At 46.3% G+C, this 17,349-nt stretch overlaps 1 protein-coding gene across 3 annotated transcripts; it reads left to right on the top strand.

The window, feature by feature from the left end:
- Positions 1-262: 262 nt before the first annotated feature.
- On the top strand, positions 263-16,545 carry LOC125545133 (beta-glucosidase 2-like). Of its 3 annotated transcripts, XM_048709008.1 has the most exons (15): positions 10,202-10,420; positions 10,582-10,702; positions 10,786-11,081; positions 11,193-11,256; positions 13,022-13,080; positions 13,166-13,241; positions 13,328-13,399; positions 13,548-13,635; positions 13,764-14,022; positions 14,504-14,619; positions 14,713-14,927; positions 15,435-15,463; positions 15,695-15,797; positions 15,878-15,965; positions 16,046-16,545. In XM_048709008.1, the coding sequence occupies exons 3-15, from the start codon at positions 10,923-10,925 to the stop codon at positions 16,278-16,280; spliced, it is 1,563 nt and encodes a 520-aa protein (XP_048564965.1). In that variant the 5' UTR covers positions 10,202-10,420; positions 10,582-10,702; positions 10,786-10,922; the 3' UTR covers positions 16,281-16,545. The 3 variants fall into 3 exon arrangements, with proteins under 3 accessions (XP_048564967.1, XP_048564966.1, XP_048564965.1); XM_048709010.1 differs by lacking the exons at positions 10,202-10,420; positions 10,582-10,702; positions 10,786-11,081; ... (10 more) ...; positions 15,878-15,965; positions 16,046-16,545 and adding exons at positions 263-1,087; positions 1,170-1,233; positions 1,539-1,597; ... (8 more) ...; positions 3,949-4,036; positions 4,205-4,810; XM_048709009.1 differs by lacking the exons at positions 10,202-10,420; positions 10,582-10,702; positions 10,786-11,081; positions 11,193-11,256 and adding exons at positions 267-1,087; positions 1,170-1,233.
- The last annotated feature ends 804 nt before the right edge of the window (positions 16,546-17,349 follow it).

The raw sequence follows: 17,349 nt of genomic DNA, 5'->3' as shown, positions 1-17,349 counted from the left end.
AAGTTTTTTAATTCATTAATTTTTTGTGAATTCACAAACGTTTTTTGAATTTTTGATCATTGTTTTTGAATCGATGAACATTTTTTGAATACGCGTGAACATTTTTTGAATACGCGTGAACATTTTTTAGAATTCACAATGTTTTTTAATATTTGCGTACTTTTATTTCAAATTTATAAATTAAACAGACCGGAAATTAACGAAAAGAGGAAAAAAACGATTAAAAAAAACAGCGCACTACCGGTAGCGCTCGTTAGCAGCGCCCCTCCACTTTGGCACATCGATTCCTCCGTGAAACCCTTGGCTCCTCCATCTCCGCGGCGCCGCCGAGCTCTCCGCCGTCCAGCAAGCTGACGGCGTGTCAGCGGAAGCGACTGCCGCTGCCCGGTCATAGTCAACTGGTCGTTTTCGCAGTTCCATCAGCGCGCGAGAACCTGGAGAAGAGGGGCAGGTGCTGATGCTCACTATCCATCCCATTCCCGCCCTTAGTTTTTGATGCACGCAACGCAGCCGGTCCTTATCAATTCGGAGGACTTTATCTTCTAATTAACGCGGTGCGTCTTTTCTTAATCTGTGCTAGCTGCTCATACTGATCTGTGCTTTTCTTAATCGCATTTGTCCAATTTTTCAAACGGGGCTGGTGGAGCGCTCAAGGGGCAGTTGAACCCAACCAATTCAGCAAGCCGGCAAAAAATTATGCAATGCTATATCTCAACACTCAAGACCCAGGTATATTTTTTCTTGAAAAGAAATGCCATGTGCAGTCCGACAAGCAGGCATTGCAGCTGCACATACCCCCACCAGGTCTGAAGGCAGAGAAATGGTGCTTAATATGGTTGATTTCGACGAGGTAAGGTCGTTGAGGTTGCTGTTGAGATTATCTCTCTGTCTAATATAAATCTCCTCGGAGGGGAGGGAGTCAACTATGCACAGAAAGGCACAAGGATAGATGGGTGCTGTCACTGCCTTCTTCTACCTCCTGCTGCTGTCCCTCTGGGTTCAGGATGCAACGGCCGCTGACCTTGGCTTCACAAGAAGTGATTTCCCACGGGAGTTCGTCTTTGGATCTGGAACCTCGGCATATCAAGTAAGTAATCTTTTTCTTGTTTGAGCTGAAAGTTCAACCATGTTTACTCAATGAATTTGGATTCTTCTTTTGCATTGTATAGTATGAGGGTGCTGTTGCTGAGGATGGCAGGAGCCCAAGCTGTTGGGACACTTTCACTCACGCAGGTTGGTTGCTACTGTACATGTTTGTGAAATTTGTATCTCGTTGTCCCACATGTCGGTCAGACTCTGGCTATTTCCCATATGCTTAAGAAATAGCACCTCGAGCAACTTGTGATCAGGTTACCTGATGCGTCGAGTGGAGATATTTAAGACGACTTCCATCTCAGTGGAACAATTTACACATCATTTATGTTGCTGAAGCATAGCTAAATTTAGAGTAATTATTGGCAATAGCCAAGACAAGAAGCTGATGTGGTTGACCAATCACAGTTAGATCAATTTTGACACCTAGATTTTTTATTTTGCAGGCAAAATGTCAGACCAAAGCACGGGAGATGTTGCTGCAGATGGGTACCACAAATACATGGTAAATAGTATGGGGCCTTGCAAAATCTTGAGCGTTTCTCTGTTTTAGTAATTATGAAAGAAATTTGACTTATCTGATTTTGCAGGAGGATGTCAAGCTCATGTCTGAGACAGGCCTAGAGGCCTATAGGTTCTCCATCTCCTGGTCAAGGCTCATTCCGAGTACAGAAACTATCATGACCTTCATCAGAACAAATCGCTTTAGTTTTCTAAGTGATCTCATTGTTTCTGGAAATTTTGGGTTTGTAGATGGACGCGGAGCTGTCAATCCCAAAGGGCTACAGTACTACAATAACCTCATTGATGAGCTAGTGAATCATGGCAAGTACTTTTATTAGATCTTTGAGCATTTAAATGTTCATACTTCATATAATCGATGTTCCTTCTCAAGAAATGCATGCAAAATAAAACTTTGAACCCTCTGGTCTCTGTGATATTTATCCCAGGAATTCAAGTCCACATCACACTTCACCATATAGATCTCCCTCGGATTCTTGAAGATGAGTATGGTGGATGGTTAAGCCCCAGAATTGTGTGAGTTCATATATAATTTCACTGCCAAATAAATAAATTCTACTGTAGTGGCAACTTTATATATCATCAGCATACTTATGACATACTCTTTTGCCATATTCATATTTTCACATCTACACAATGCAGCGAAGATTTCACAGCATATGCAGATGTTTGCTTCAGGGAGTTTGGCAATAGGGTTGCATCTTGGACGACAGTGAATGAGCCAAACATTGGTATAATGGCCTCTTATGATATTGCTATATTCCCTCCTGGCCGTTGCTCGGATCCATTTGGAGCAACAAAGTGCACCGCTGGGGACTCTAGTGTGGAACCATACATAGCAGCTCATAATACCCTTATGGCACATGCATCAGTTGTCAGACTGTACAGACAAAAATATCAAGTGAGTGAATGATCTTTTACTTCAAAATAGTTTTGGTGTTGCTTAGTTTCTTCATGAACTGCATCATTCTAAACCAATTTAGTTTTTCTCAACGGTGGAGGCACCGTTTTCAGTCATTGCGCATTAACCAGATCGTAATTCATCTTGTTAATACATGTTCTAGATTTTTATTTTTTTGAGATGACATGTTTCATAATTGACTACACATGAGAGTAGTCGATTTATTTCATTTAGGTTCCTGGGCATGTTCCCTTGAAAACAGGGGCGTCATGAGTCATGTACATAGATTCTTATTTTGCTAATTAAGTGGGCAATGCTCCTGCTACTATGCTAAAAAGAAGTATTACATTTTCCGTTATTTCCCTGCCACAATGCAAATGTTTTAGAGTTATATGCTCATAAAGACTAAAAAGGATCCTTTTCACGCAGCCCATGCAAAAAGGAATCATTGGCATAAATATCTACTCCTACTGGAGTTATCCACAGTCAAATGCCACCACGGATCTAGAAGCAACTCAGAGATGTAAAGATTTCTTGTATGGCTGGTACGATTTTTTCACCTCCATTTTTGTCACTGGAAGCACTTATTACCTACATATAATCTATCCATTGCTGAGATCTTAAGTGCGGCACTGGCAGGATACTAGAACCACTGGTGTTTGGGGACTACCCACAAGTAATGAAGACGAATGTTGGCTCTCGCCTTCCACCCTTCACAAAAGTTCAGTCTGAACTTATCAAGGGTTCCTTAGATTTTCTTGGAATAAATCACTACTTTTCTGTCTACGTGAATGATCACCCTCTAGATACAGGTGTTCGAGACTACAAGGCGGACATGTCAGTTAACTCAAGAGGTAGTTATCTTTTTTGGATTGTGATACTATTACTATGATTGTTGCTTAACCACTCGTAATTGTGTGCCATGTGGGCATGCAATTTGATTCGTTTTTCTTGTCATGAATCACGGTGATGTACATACAAGCAAACAATGCCAAGCCAGGAGTTGCTGTACTGTTCTAAAAAGTGGTTCCTTTTTTATGATGCAGGTAATAGGACAGGCCCGCCAGCTGGTAAGGTAATTTTTTTTACATCAACGTGTTTTGCAAAGAAGTTGCCAATTATTTAGCTCAAAAATCCAGTTCTTTTGGCCATGCATTGTCCATCCATTGGGTTAGGGTTATATGTTCTGAATTGAATCAAGAGATTGGACAAGGACTCACTTACAAAGATAACATTTGCTGGTCTGCAGGGTCCCCCAAGAGACACTACAAGTGATCCCAAAGGGTTGCAACTTGCACTGGAGTACCTGAAAGAAACCTATAGGAACCTTCCCATCTATGTCCATGAGAATGGCAAGAAGAATTCCCAACAAGAAGCAATTCTCCGTTAATAAACAAACAAAGCTGCATCTTTAATTTCGTAGTTTGTTTCAGGCATGGGATCTGCCGATGACACTCTAGATGACACCGGCAGGATCGGTTACCTGAGCAGCTACATGGAGAGCACACTAAAGGCGATGAGGTGCGTCGAGACCAACCAAGCACATGCTTTCTTCAGTGTTTAGTTTCAAAACAGTAGTACAACAAAGCAGCTCTCCCCGTTCATTTTCATGCACTCCGAAAGCAAAAGGGATTAAGAAGTTAAAATCTCCAGCTTACCGTTCTGTATATCTGCTCTCTTGTTGTGCAGGAATGGAGCCAATGTGAGAGGTTATTTCGCGTGGGCATTCATGGATTTGTTCGAGCTCCTGTCCGGGTACCAGTCGAGGTACGGGCTATACCGGGTCGACTTCGCCAATGAGAGGCTGCGGCGGCAAGCTAGGCTCTCGGCTCGCTGGTACTCCGGCTTCCTCAAGCACAACGGAACCTCTGCGCTCGCCCCGAGAACGACGCAGATGAACCAGGCGCTGAACTTGGTGTCCTGACTCCCGAGTCCAGTGCAACCGCGTATGCGTGCGTGCGCTTGAGAATTCAAACAGAAAGCGTGATTCTTACATTAGTACTACACTAGAAACCAATGCTCTTGTAACCACTGCTATCTTCTTAGTTGTTGTAGTATTTTCTTTTGAAAATCATCACTTTCAGAGCAAGTTGAAGAAATGAAAAGCTCGAGCTATTAAGTTTCATATATATTGATTTATACTTTCAAGCTGCCATATTTATCATTACACCTCTGGACATGTTCACCTATGACCATGAGTAGTTATGTAGTGTTCTTGAGGATGTGGTAGAAAAGTGAGGAAACTACTCCAGTTGTTAAGTTTCATATATATTTGCAGTAAAGATTATTATTTGATCATGTTGTCATGTAGTTCTAAGTGGTGGTATGCGAACGTTGACTGCATATCACTTTACCTATATGAGCCCGAAGGAGAGTATTACCGAAAAAGTCTTTTCGCCCCGCTTTTAAGCTTTGTTCGGTTAATCCCATCCCTAGCTGGATTGGAGGGGATTTGCAGGGATTTTGGATTGTAGGGGATTAATTCCCCCTCAATCTCCTTCAAATCCACCTCAACCGAACAAGACTTTATAGATAAAGCAACGACCGCAAACATACACACGTGTCACCAGACATACACCAAGAGAAAAACAAAAAGAGTACATAATAAGCTAGGGGCTACAGCACAACATGCCCGCAAAAGGAATCAAGGTCTCAAGTGGGATAAAAGGATCTTGAGGAGTCTAGCCGCCACCTCCTTGTGCTTCCTTATCAACTTGTCGATCGCCAACTTATCCTGTCGCTTGGTGAGGGGCTTCCATTGCTGCAAGAAGCCACATAGTTTGTAAATTGCATCGGTAGCTCTTGATGCAAATATATGCTCGATGACAAGTTTATTTCGATCACATCAAAGAGTCCACGCCAAGGTCCCGAAATTCACCCACATCAATCTGCGAACCCGGTCCGAGCAACCGGACACTAACTGATGTCAGTTAGGGAAGGTGGTTGTCTGGTTGGGCACCAACTATTGCCCAGACTTCCTTGAAGCAGCTCCACAAAAATTGGGCAGACACACAATATAAAAAAGTGGTTTAGGTCCTCCACAACTCCGCACAATGGGCATTGGCCACCCCAGGGCCATTCTGCTTCAACACTTGGTCTCCCGATGGCACCCTCCCCCTTATTAGTTGCCACAGGAAGACCTTAATTTTCAGAGGCAACTTGGCTTTCCAAAGAGCCTTCATTTCCTCATGCTATTGTAGAGAGACTTCGTGAAAAAGACGCCTGAGGGCTCCAAGGCCCACGACGTAACGTCTCCGAAGACAAGTTGACTGCTTGTAGTACGGAGGTCAACACCTGCCACTCTGCGGTTTCAGCAAGGCCAAAGGATCGCCGAAAGGACAAGTTCCGCCCGGTGTCCAGCACTGCCATAGCCACACACAGATGGCCGAATGATCAGGGATGGCAAATGACGCCGGGAATTGATCGAGGGGTCCATTGTCAGACCAACGGTCAAGCCAAAACAAAGTATCCGGTCCTCGTTTAACCGCTATGGCCGCCCCAAATCGGTTTGAGAGACTGGATGGCTTGCCAAAACCTGGGAGCCTTTGACATTGGAGCAACAAGAGAATGACTGGTTCGTCTAAGTACTTAGCACGGATGAGGTCCAACCAGAGGAAACTACTCCAGTTGTTAAGTTTCATATATATTTGCAGTAAAGATTATTATTTGATCATGTTGTCATGTAGTTCTAAGTGGTGGTATGCGAACGTTGACTGCATATCACTTTACCTATATGAGCCCGAAGGAGAGTATTACCGAAAAAGTCTTCTCGCCCCGCTTTTAAGCTTTGTTCGGTTAATCCCATCCCCAGCTGGATTGGAGGGGATTTGCAGGGATTTTGGATTGTAGGGGATTAATTCCCCCTCAATATCCTTCAAATCCACCTCAACCGAACAAGACTTTATAGATAAAGCAACGACCGCAAACATACACACACGTGTCACCAGACATACACCAAGAGAAAAACAAAAAGAGTACATAATAAGCTAGGGGCTACAGCACAACATGCCCGCAAAAGGAATCAAGGTCTCAAGTGGGATAAAAGGATCTTAAGGAGTCTAGCCGCCACCTCCTTGTGCTTCCTTATCAACTTGTCGATCGCCAACTTATCCTGTCGCTTGGTGAGGGGCTTCCATTGCTGCAAGAAGCCACATAGTTTGTAAATTGCATCGGTAGCTCTTGATGCAAATATATGCTCGATGACAAGTTTATTTCGATCACATCAAAGAGTCCACGCCAAGGTCCCGAAATTCACCCACATCAATCTGCGAACCCGGTCCGAGCAACCGGACACTAACTGATGTCAGTTAGGGAAGGTGGTTGTCTGGTTGGGCGCCAACTATTGCCCAGACTTCCTTGAAGCAGCTCCACAAAAATTGGGCAGACACACAATATAAAAAAGTGGTTTAGGTCCTCCACAACTCCGCACAATGGGCATTGGCCACCCCAGGGCCATTCTGCTTCAACACTTGGTCTCCCGATGGCACCCTCCCCCTTATTAGTTGCCACAGGAAGACCTTAATTTTCAGAGGCAACTTGGCTTTCCAAAGAGCCTTCATTTCCTCATGCACTTGTCCCGTCGCTAACCTATTGTAGAGAGACTTCATGAAAAAGACGCCTGAGGGCTCCAAGGCCCACGACGTAACGTCTCCGAAGACAAGTTGACTGCTTGTAGTACGGAGGTCAACGCCTGCCACTCCGCGGTTTCAGCAAGGCCAAAGGATCGCCGAAAGGACAAGTTCCGCCCGGTGTCTAGCACTGCCATAGCCACACACAGATGGCCGAATGATCAGGGATGGCAAATGACGCCGGGAATTGATCGAGGGGTCCATTGTCAGACCAACGGTCAAGCCAAAACAAAGTATCCGGTCCTCGTTTAACCGCTATGGCCGCCCCAAATCGGTTTGAGAGACTGGATGGCTTGCCAAAACCTGGGAGCCTTTGACATTGGAGCAACAAGAGAATGACTGGTTCGTCTAAGTACTTAGCACGGATGAGGTCCAACCAGAGGACCCCCCCCCCCCCACACACACACAATGCGCCAAATCCATTGGGTTATCAAGCATAGGTTCATGCGTAGGGTGGACGTGATCCCAAATCCCTTGGCCCTTGGGCATGTAAATGTCCTGCCATTTAACCATGTTATACTTTTGTTTGGTGGCGTCACCTTGCCAGAAAAATCAGGATTGGTACTTATCCATGTTCGCCTGCTAAAATTATGCAATTGCGCTCGAACATTAAACATTTTAAGCAGGAAGATTGTGAGCTACTAGCGCTTGCTTGTGATAGGATGAAAGATGCAATAACAAATTGTTTGGATCATTTTTAAATTTTGTTCGTGTTTGCAAAAAAATGCTCACAAGATTCTAAAACCGTTTGTGTTTTCAAACTTTGTTCAGAAATTCAAAAAATGTACCCGTTTAAAAAATGTTGGGATTTTTTAAAAATCTTTTCATGTTTAAAAAATGTTCTGAATTAAAAAAATCAGTTTTTTTAAATATCACATTTTCAATTTTTTGTTTGTAATTTCAGAAAATGTTCATAAATTTCAAAAATTGTTTGGGACGTCAAAACTTGTTCGTGCACATTTTTTGTATTCGCGTGGAATATTTTTTGAATCAGTGAAATTTTTTGAATTAACAAACAATTTTTGAATTCATTAACATTTGTGAATTCACGAATGTTATTGGAATTCGCACTTTTTTGAATTCTCGATCATTTTTTGAATCGGTGAACCTTTCTTGAATACGCGTGAACATTTTTACGAATTCATAATGTTTTTTATTATTCACCTACTTTTATTTATTAACAAAATTTATAAAATAAACAGACGGGAAAGTAATGTAAAGAGAAAAAAAGATAAAAAAGCAGCGCACTACCGGTAGCGCTCGCTATAAGCGATAGTTAGGCCATCTCCACCGCACGACTCTATCCTGTCCGGCCTCGTCCGTTTAGGATAAAAGGGACAGACGAGGCGGCCCAACGCGCGACGGTCCGGACTCATCTTGTCTGTTTTGTGTCTGGGCCGACCCATTTCAAACGCAAACTTGCGCCGGGTTTGGGTCACAGCGGACACCAAATGGACGCGCGCCTCGTCCGCGTCGAGGCCACGTGGCAGGCGGCCACTTACCTCCCACCCACCCACATCAATGCGCACAAGCGGGCTGCCCCACCTGTCATCTGCACATCGAAAGGTCGCTGTCCTTTTTTAAGTGGGAAGCGTGGACCGGTCGTCGTCCACACTGCCCCACGCCATCCCGCGGCCTCCTCGAAACCCAACAACCCCGAACCCTAGCCCTCCATTGTCCTCGAGCTCTCCGGCCGACCACCTCGCCATGGGCTTCTGGAACTGTAAGGGGAAGCACGACCGTGAGGCCGGCTCCTCCTCGGGGCGCCGCCGCGGCTCCGTGAAGAAGGAGGAGCCCGCTTCTCCGCCGCGCTCCTCCCGTCGAGCCCCCGCGTCGGCCCCCTTCACCATCAACCCTAGGCCTGCCGACGAGCGCGACCGGCAGTACCTCGCGGTGGACGTGTGCCGGAGGTACTGGGAGACGAGGACGCCGGTCCCGTGGAGCGACGTCCACCTCCCCAATGGCTGGCACCTCAGCGCCGACCGGGTCCCGATCCCGCCTGTGTCGAGGAGAGGCCGCGCGCGCCGCGACGAGATCGAGCGCCACCGCCGCCTCCTCCCCGACGACCTGTACCACGACGCCAGGTACGCCCCGGATTCCTCCCTCTAGGACACGTGGCTCCGGGACGAGCACAACACGCGCCGCGCTTCATACTTCGCCGGCACGGTGTCGGGACCGCGACAGCCACGTAGAGAGGTGCGCGGGCGTACGCGCGTGCGCGGCCTCACGCCCACGCCGTTGCCTTCCCCGTCTCCGTCACCACCTCCACCTCCTCGCATGACAGCGGAGAAGAAGGCCCGGCTCGTGCAGCGTGTCATGGACGACTCCATGTACACCCACGACGAGCGCCAATGGGACGGCTTGGAGGAGACTATGGCACTCTCTGCCGCCGGTGACGTCGCCTTCCCCGAGCTGTAAATGGTAGAGGAGAGGAGGGAGGAGGCGATGGAGGAGGAGCCGGTGGCCGCGTTTCACCTGAGCCTGCTGGGCCAGGGGGGCTGGTCCTGCACTGCTCCGGAGATGGCCGCCGTCGTGGGCGTCAACTGGTGCGCCACTTCGCCGAGGTCACCGGAGCGAGAGGCGTCGCCACGGGAGGAGGTCGTGCAGGCACCTCCCGCCGTTCAGCCCGCCCCCGTCTACCACGCATCGCCAGCCCACCTCTGGACGTCATCGGCCTACGTGGACCTCGTCAGCGACGACGACGACGCCGACGACCACTGAAAACGGCGACGGCATCGACGGGCACGGGCACGAGCGCGCTGGCGGTGGCCTTTTTTTTTCTTTTTTATGTTTAATTATGTCAAATTGGACGTGAAACTGGGTCGTTTTGTGGCCATGGACCCTAACTTAAATTTTAAGTTTTTTAAAATGCGTTTATTTATCTTTTTAAGTCATTTTATTTATGTTTTATGTTTTTTTAAACACGTTTAATATGGACAAGTTTTGGAATGTGGACGCGTGATGGGGTACGCACGACCCAACGGATAGAAACAGACACGGACGAATCCATCGGCGTTCCAAAGGGATAAAATCCGGTCAAAATGGACGTCCGGTTGGTGTCGCCGCGGTGGAGTTGGCCTTAGCATCGGCCCCCCACTTTGGCACATCGATTCCTCCGTGAAACCCTCGTCTCCTCCAACTCCGCGGCGCCGCCGAGCTCTCCGCTGTCCACTAAGCTGCCGGCGTGATAGCGGAAGCGACTGCCGGTGCCCGTTCATCCTCAACTGGTCGTTTCCGCAGCTCCGTCAGCGCGCGAGAACCTGGAGAAGAGGGGCAGGTGCTGATGCTCACTATCCATCCCATTCCCGCCTTTAGTTTTTGATGCACGCAACGCAGCCAGTCCTTATCAATTAGGGGGGATTTTATTTTCTACTCTAATCAACGCGGTGTGTCTTTTCTTAATCTGTGCACTGATCTGTGCTCATCCATCGTATACAGATATGACGCATCTGTCCAATTTTTTAACCGGGGCTGGTGGAGGTGGAGCGCTGATGGGTCAGCTGAACCCAACCAATTCAGCGGCAAAAAATTATAGTATATCTCAACACTCAAGGCCCAGGTATATTTCTTGAAAAGAAATGCCATTTGCATTCAGAGTTTCCGGCAAAGGTTTCCACTGAAGCGTGGAGGCACGCATTGCAGCTGCACACATCCCCACCAGGTCTGAAGGCAGAGAAATGTTGTTTAATCTGGTTGAGGTTGATTCCCACGAGGTAAGGTTGAGGTTGGGATTAATTCTCTGTCTGATATAAATCTCCTCGGACCGGAGCGAGTCAACTATGCACAGAAGAACACAACCACAGATGGGTGGTGCTACAGCCTTCTTCTACCTCTTGCTGTCCCTCTGGGTTCAGGATGCAGCTGCAGCTGGTCTTCGCTTCACAAGAAGTGATTTCCCACGGGGATTCGTCTTTGGATCTGCAACCTCGGCATATCAAGTAAGCAATCTTTATCTTGTTTGGCCTGGAAGTTCTGGCGTGCTTAGTTCATCGGGTGCCGTCGCCAGTTTAATCAATCTTGGATTCTTGATGTTTCGTTTGCATGTATAGTATGAGGGTGCTGTTTCTGAGGGAGGCAGGAGCCCAAGCTATTGGGACACTTTCACTCACGCAGGTTAGTTGCTACTCCCTCCCTCCATTCGGAATTACAAGATGCTTTTTTAATCGGATTGTATATAGACGTGTTTTAGTATGTTTGTTCACCTATTTCAGTCTCTATCTAGTCCATATTGAAATATCCAAAACAATTTGTAATTTGGAACGGAGGTACTACTTTTTTTTTAGAAAAGGAGGATGACCCCCGGCCTCTGCATCTGGGAGATGCATACGGCCACTTTATTGATTATTCTCGAGGACCTTACAAAGTATTACAAACAATATACCTGAATCCACCATCTTGGCAACATGTGCCGCTACTTCTATCCATATGATGAAGGGATGCTAGCTGGGCCACTACCCAAACCACTCACCTAAGCCTAACATCAAAAGCCGGAAGCCCCAGCCAAGCCACATACCGGGTCTGGGGCACAATCCGGTCAGACGCACTCGTGTGTCGTCGCCGCCATCTTTCACAGGTCCGTCTTCAGATCATATTGAGGCTTCTACCTTGTCTGGCCACTCTGCCATCGACGTCACCATGACGCCAGACAGCTACCTCCTCCTGCGCGAGTCCATCTCCGCGCATCGGACGCCGAGCCTCCACAGCGCCATGCCGCCGATCTCCGCCGCCATCAATGTGTGAGATGAAGTACCGCTCCACCATCCCCCTAGCCATCACTTGCTCCAAAACGATGCGCCCAGGAGGGAAAGCGATAAAATGCCATCATCTTCCGATCCGAAAGACCCAGATCTAGGGTTTCCCCCGGAGCATCCCGAGCCTGATGACGCAGACTGCAACGACGATGCCTCGACAAGGGAACGACATCTAAGACGCCGTCATCGTCAGCCATGACCGTAGTCGGCGCGATTTTCATCGGCAGTTGCTCCACCAGACGTGCGCCACCGACGTCGCTGGTCCCTTCAAACGGAGTAAACTCCAAAACGATGCCCTAAAGAGGGACTACGACGCAAAATTGCCGTCATCGCTTGATCCCAAGGAGATCTAGGGTTCCCCGGAGGTACCCGCGCTGTCAAGGATCAGACAAGGGTAGAATCCCGGCGGATCTGCCCAGCTGCCGACGAGTCACACCCGCCACCGTGCCGACGGCAGACCAGCGATCAAGGCCCACGCTTGGGCATAGATCCGGTCGCACCGCCGCAAACCGATCCGGTCACGCCGCCGCCGTCCCTGGCGACCGTGACGCACCAGATCGCGAGGCCTCCTGCCGCAGGGGAGCGAAGTCGCCGAGGCGCCGCCACCACCCGCTGTGGCGTCCGGCCCGCCGCCACGCTCCGGCCCGGGGGCGCCAGCCCCCCGCGAGCGAGAGGGCCCGAGTCCCCGCCGCTGTAGTGCCCTTGGCGGCGGCGAGGAAGGAGGAGGAGGAGTGGGGGAGGGCCGGCCGACGGGATCTGGGGGGCCTCCCGGCCGCCCACGCGGGGGGCGACTCGGGAGGGGAGAGGCGACTCGGGAACGGAGGTACTACTTGTTTGTGAAATCTAACTCTAGTTTTTCGGTGCTGCAACTACATTTGGTTTTAGCATGGATATTAACCCTATGTGTAACAAATAGCATGTCGATCAATTTGTGATCAGTTTTCATGATGAGTTGAGTTGATATTTCAGACGAGTGCCCTCTTGGTGGAACAATTTACACAGCATTTCTGTTGCTGAAGCATAACTATATTTGGAGTAATTATTGGCAATAGCCAAGACCAGAACTTGATGTGGTTGACCAATCACAGTTAGGTCAATTTTGACTGCTAGCTTTTTTTATTTTGCAGGCAAAATGTCAGACAAAAGCACGGGAGATGTTGCTGCAGATGGGTACCACAAATACATGGTAAATAGGATGGGGGCCTGCAAAATCTTGAGCATTTCTCTGCTTTACTAATTATGAAAGAAATTTGGCTTATCTGATTTTGCAGGAGGATGTCAAGCTCATGTCTGAGACAGGCCTAGAGGCCTATAGGTTCTCCATCTCCTGGTCAAGGCTCATTCCAAGTACAGAAATTATCATGACCTTCATCAGAACAAATTGCTTTAGTTTCTAATTTATCTCATTGTTTCTGGAAATTTCGGGTTTGTAGATGGACGCGGAGCTGTCAATCCCAAAGGGCTACAGTACTACAATAACCTCATTGATGAGCTAGTGAATCGTGGTAATTACTTTTATTAGATCTCTGAACATTTAAATGTTTAACTGCAATCAATTCTTAGGTTCATACTTCATATAATCAATGTTCCTTCTCAAGAAATGCATGCAAAATAAAACTTTGAACCCTCTGGTCTCTGTGATATTTATCCCAGGAATTCAAGTCCACATCACACTTCACCATATAGATCTCCCTCAGATTCTTGAAGATGAGTATGGTGGATGGTTAAGCCCCAGAATTGTGTGAGTTCATATATAATTTCACTACCAAATAAATAAATTCTATTGTAGTGGCAATTTTATATATCATCGGCATAATTCTTACGACATTATGTTTTGTCCTTTCATATTCTCAAATCCACAAAATGCAGTGAAGATTTCACAGCATATGCAGATGTTTGCTTCAAGGAGTTTGGAGATAGGGTTGCATCATGGACGACAATGAATGAGCCAAACATTGGTGCATTGGCCTCTTATGATGTTGCTATATTCCCTCCTGGTCGTTGCTCGGATCCATTTGGAGTAACAAAGTGCACCTCTGGGGACTCTAGTGTGGAACCATACATGGCAGTTCATAATACCCTTTTGGCGCATGCATCGGTTGTCAGTCTGTACAGAAAAAAATATCAAGTGAGTGGATGATCTTTTACTTAAAATAGTTTTGGTGATGCTTAGGTTCATGAACTGTGACAGTCTAGACTTTTATTAGCTTTCCTCAAGGGTGGAGGCACCATTTTAAGTCATTACACATTTACACATTAACCACATCGTAACTCATCTTTTTATTGATACATGTTTCAGCATTGGCTACACAACAAGGATAGTATTTCTTGGGGGAGTTGTCGATTTATTTTGTTTAGCTTCCTGGGCCTGTTCCTTTAAAACAGGGACATCATGTACATAGACTCTTATTCTTTGTTATCTAAAAATAGCATTCCCTCCGTCCATATTAATTTTCGCTGATTCAGTACAAAGTTGTACTAAATCAGCATCAGTTAATATGGATCTGTGGCAGTATTACATTCTTTGTTAATTCCCTGTCCGGTGCCTATGTCCAATATCTTAACCAACTATAGGCTTATAAAAAACTAATGAAACTTTTTGGATGTAGGCCATGCAAAAAGGAGTTGTTGGCATAAGTATTTACTCTTTCTGGAGTTATCCATTGACAAATTCCACTGTGGATTTAGAAGCAACTAGGAGATGTATAGATTTCTACTTCGGCTGGTATGATATTACACCTCCATTTTGTCACTGGAAGCGTTTAACCTGCATAATACATGCATTGTTGAGATCTTAAGTTAAGTGTGGTACTGGCAGGATACTAGATCCGTTGGTGTTTGGGGACTACCCGCAAGTAATGAAGAAGAATGTTGGCTCTCGCCTTCCACCCTTCACGGAAGTTCAGTCTGAACTTATCAAGGGTTCTTTAGATTTTATTGGAATAAATCACTACTACTCTCTGTACGTGAATGATCGCCCTCTGGAAACAGGCGTTCAAGACTACAAAGCAGACATATCAGTTAGTTTAAGGGGTAAGTATCTTTTTTGGATAGTGATACTAGGATTGTTGCTTAACTGCTCATAGTTATGTACTATGTGGATGTGCAATTTCACTGGTTTTTTGAGTCTTTTTTTCCTAGACATTCATTCTTCATGTAACGGTTAATTATGTGGTTGCACTAGAAATTGTGTGCAATAGTAGGCATGATATTCATTTTTCTAGCAACGATCACACAAGCAAACAAGGAGATTCCTGAATCATGATTACCAAAAAAAAGGAGGGGGGGTGTTACTTTTGATATGCAAAAGATAGGCTAGCCAAGCTGTTGTGAAACAATGCCCTGCTAATGCTAAATTGCTAGAACAAGCTGCCAATCAACCTTTCGAGATTTACCAGTCACGTAAATTGGGCATTTCTCTGAGTTCAGTCTTGAGTCATCCCTCTAAACACGTTTAAATCTCAAAGTATGGTCTACGCTAATGTAACAGAAAAGAGCTGAATGTATTGTTCTAACTTGTGAACCCTTTGTATGATGCAGGTTCTAGGATAGATCCACCATCTAGTCAGGTACAAAAAATTATTATATCTTCAAAGGGTTTTGCAAAAATATTATAGACTCCAATAAAGATCATCAATGTGTTTCGCAAAGAAGTTGCTAATTTTTAGCTAAAAATGCAATTATTTTGGTCATTCCATGTACATCCATTTGGGTAAATCTTGAAGAGATTAGAAAAGAAACACCCACTTAAAAACTGATGTCAAAAGCTTCTGTCAAAGATTATCTTTATTGGAGTGCAGGGCTTCCCAGTAAATGTTCCAAGTGATCCCAAAGGGCTGCAGCTTCAACTGGAGTACCTGAAAGAAACCTACGGAAACCTTCCGGTCTATGTCCAGGAGAATGGCAAGCAGAATTCCCAGCATGTGTTTCTGTTGATGAACAAAGGTCCATCGTTACTCATGTGGTTACCTGATTTGTTTCAGGTATGGGTTCTGCCGACGACAGCCTAGATGACACGGACAGGGTCGGTTACCTGAGCAGCTACATGGAAAGCACACTAAACGCGATGAGGTGCGTGCGTCAAGATCAGATCAAACATACTATACCCGTTCTTTCAGCATGCATTGCGTGATGCTCTGTTTGTCGTGCAGGAACGGGGCGGACGTGAGAGGGTACTTCGCGTGGGCATTCATGGATTTGTTCGAGCTCCTGTCCGGGTACCAGTTGAGGTATGGGCTGTACCGCGTCGACTTCACCAACGGGAGGCGGCCGCGGCAGGCCAGGCTCTCGGCTCGCTGGTACTCCGGCTTCCTCAAGCACAACGGAACCTCTGCGCTCGCGCCGAGAACGACGCAGATGAACCAGGCGCTGAACTTGTTGTCCTGACTCCCGAGTCCAGTGCAACCGCGCGCGTCAGGTTTCGATTCAGAAAGCGCGATTCTCGGATTACATTACTAGAAACCAATACTCCTGTAACCACTACTGTATTTTCTTGATTATTATTTTCTTTAGAAAGCCATCACTTTCAGAGCAAGTTGAAGAAACGAAACGCTCGAATTGTACGTGATGCATTTCTTTGCTGTTACATTACATTGACCCTTGTTACAGAAAACCATGAGTTCAGATATAAAAAACATCATGGTTACGCTTACATATATATTGTACATAGCTTTCAGACAAGCATTGAGTTACGGAAGCAGAGTCAGAAGATGAAAGCTATGTGGCTATGTGAGGGTCCGTGCAAAGATTAGATGTGAAGAAACCTGTGGCCCGGTCTTTGTCAGTCGCGGGGATGGAGTTCATGGATGTGCATCATTCAGAGCAATGGTTTGAGTGGTGGCCTGTTGGTCCTTGGAGGAACCCGGTGAGAATGCACATTCAGCCATCACATACTGCTGAGCATCTCTAGCAGATCCTCAAACCTACTACTATGAAGGAAGTTTTGTTGGTTAAAGGGATTAAACACTAGCTCTTAGATCCCCAAAATTTTAGTTCTCCAAATCTATTTTTTTTCTCTGTAAAATCTTACTCCACTAGCCCAAATTTGTTCTATGGTGGCCTGTTCTCAGTAAACATAGGGACGCACTGCACGCCGTCCCGCCCGACCCCGACCTTGTAGCCTAAACTTGTATGCGTCGTAACTATGCAGAGGTTGGATGAGTGCTTGTTATGTTTATATCCATTTTATGGGTCATTTCGGGTCAATAAAATTCACTCTTTGTTGAATATTTTTTTAACTGCGTGTCTTTTCTTAATCTGTGACAGCTACTCATACTGATCTGTGTTTATCCATGCAAAAAAATTAATGGGGCTCGTGATCATGAGCGGCAAAAAATCATGTGCAAGCACGCACCAGGCAGTGGCACACGTTTAACTAGCTGCACATGTCCCCACAGAAGACTGACGTTACTAGATGAAAGTTGTTTAATCTGGCTTCTTTCACGAGGTAAGGTTG

The sequence above is a fragment of the Triticum urartu genome, chromosome 3 (genome assembly GCF_003073215.2).
Source record: "Triticum urartu cultivar G1812 chromosome 3, Tu2.1, whole genome shotgun sequence".
Taxonomy (NCBI): Eukaryota; Viridiplantae; Streptophyta; class Magnoliopsida; order Poales; family Poaceae; genus Triticum; species Triticum urartu.
Note: the sequence above shows the minus strand (reverse complement) of the source record. Positions and strands in the feature narration are given on the sequence as shown.

Bases quoted from the DNA above. Each gene is read 5' to 3' on its own strand.
- LOC125545133 (XM_048709008.1), top strand. From the start codon at position 10,923: ATGCACAGAAGAACACAACCACAGATGGGTGGTGCTACAGCCTTCTTC. The intron at 11,082-11,192 runs GTAAGCAATCTT...TTGCATGTATAG, and splicing joins CTGCAACCTCGGCATATCAA to TATGAGGGTGCTGTTTCTGA. The intron at 15,464-15,694 runs GTACAAAAAATT...ATTGGAGTGCAG, and splicing joins TAGATCCACCATCTAGTCAG to GGCTTCCCAGTAAATGTTCC.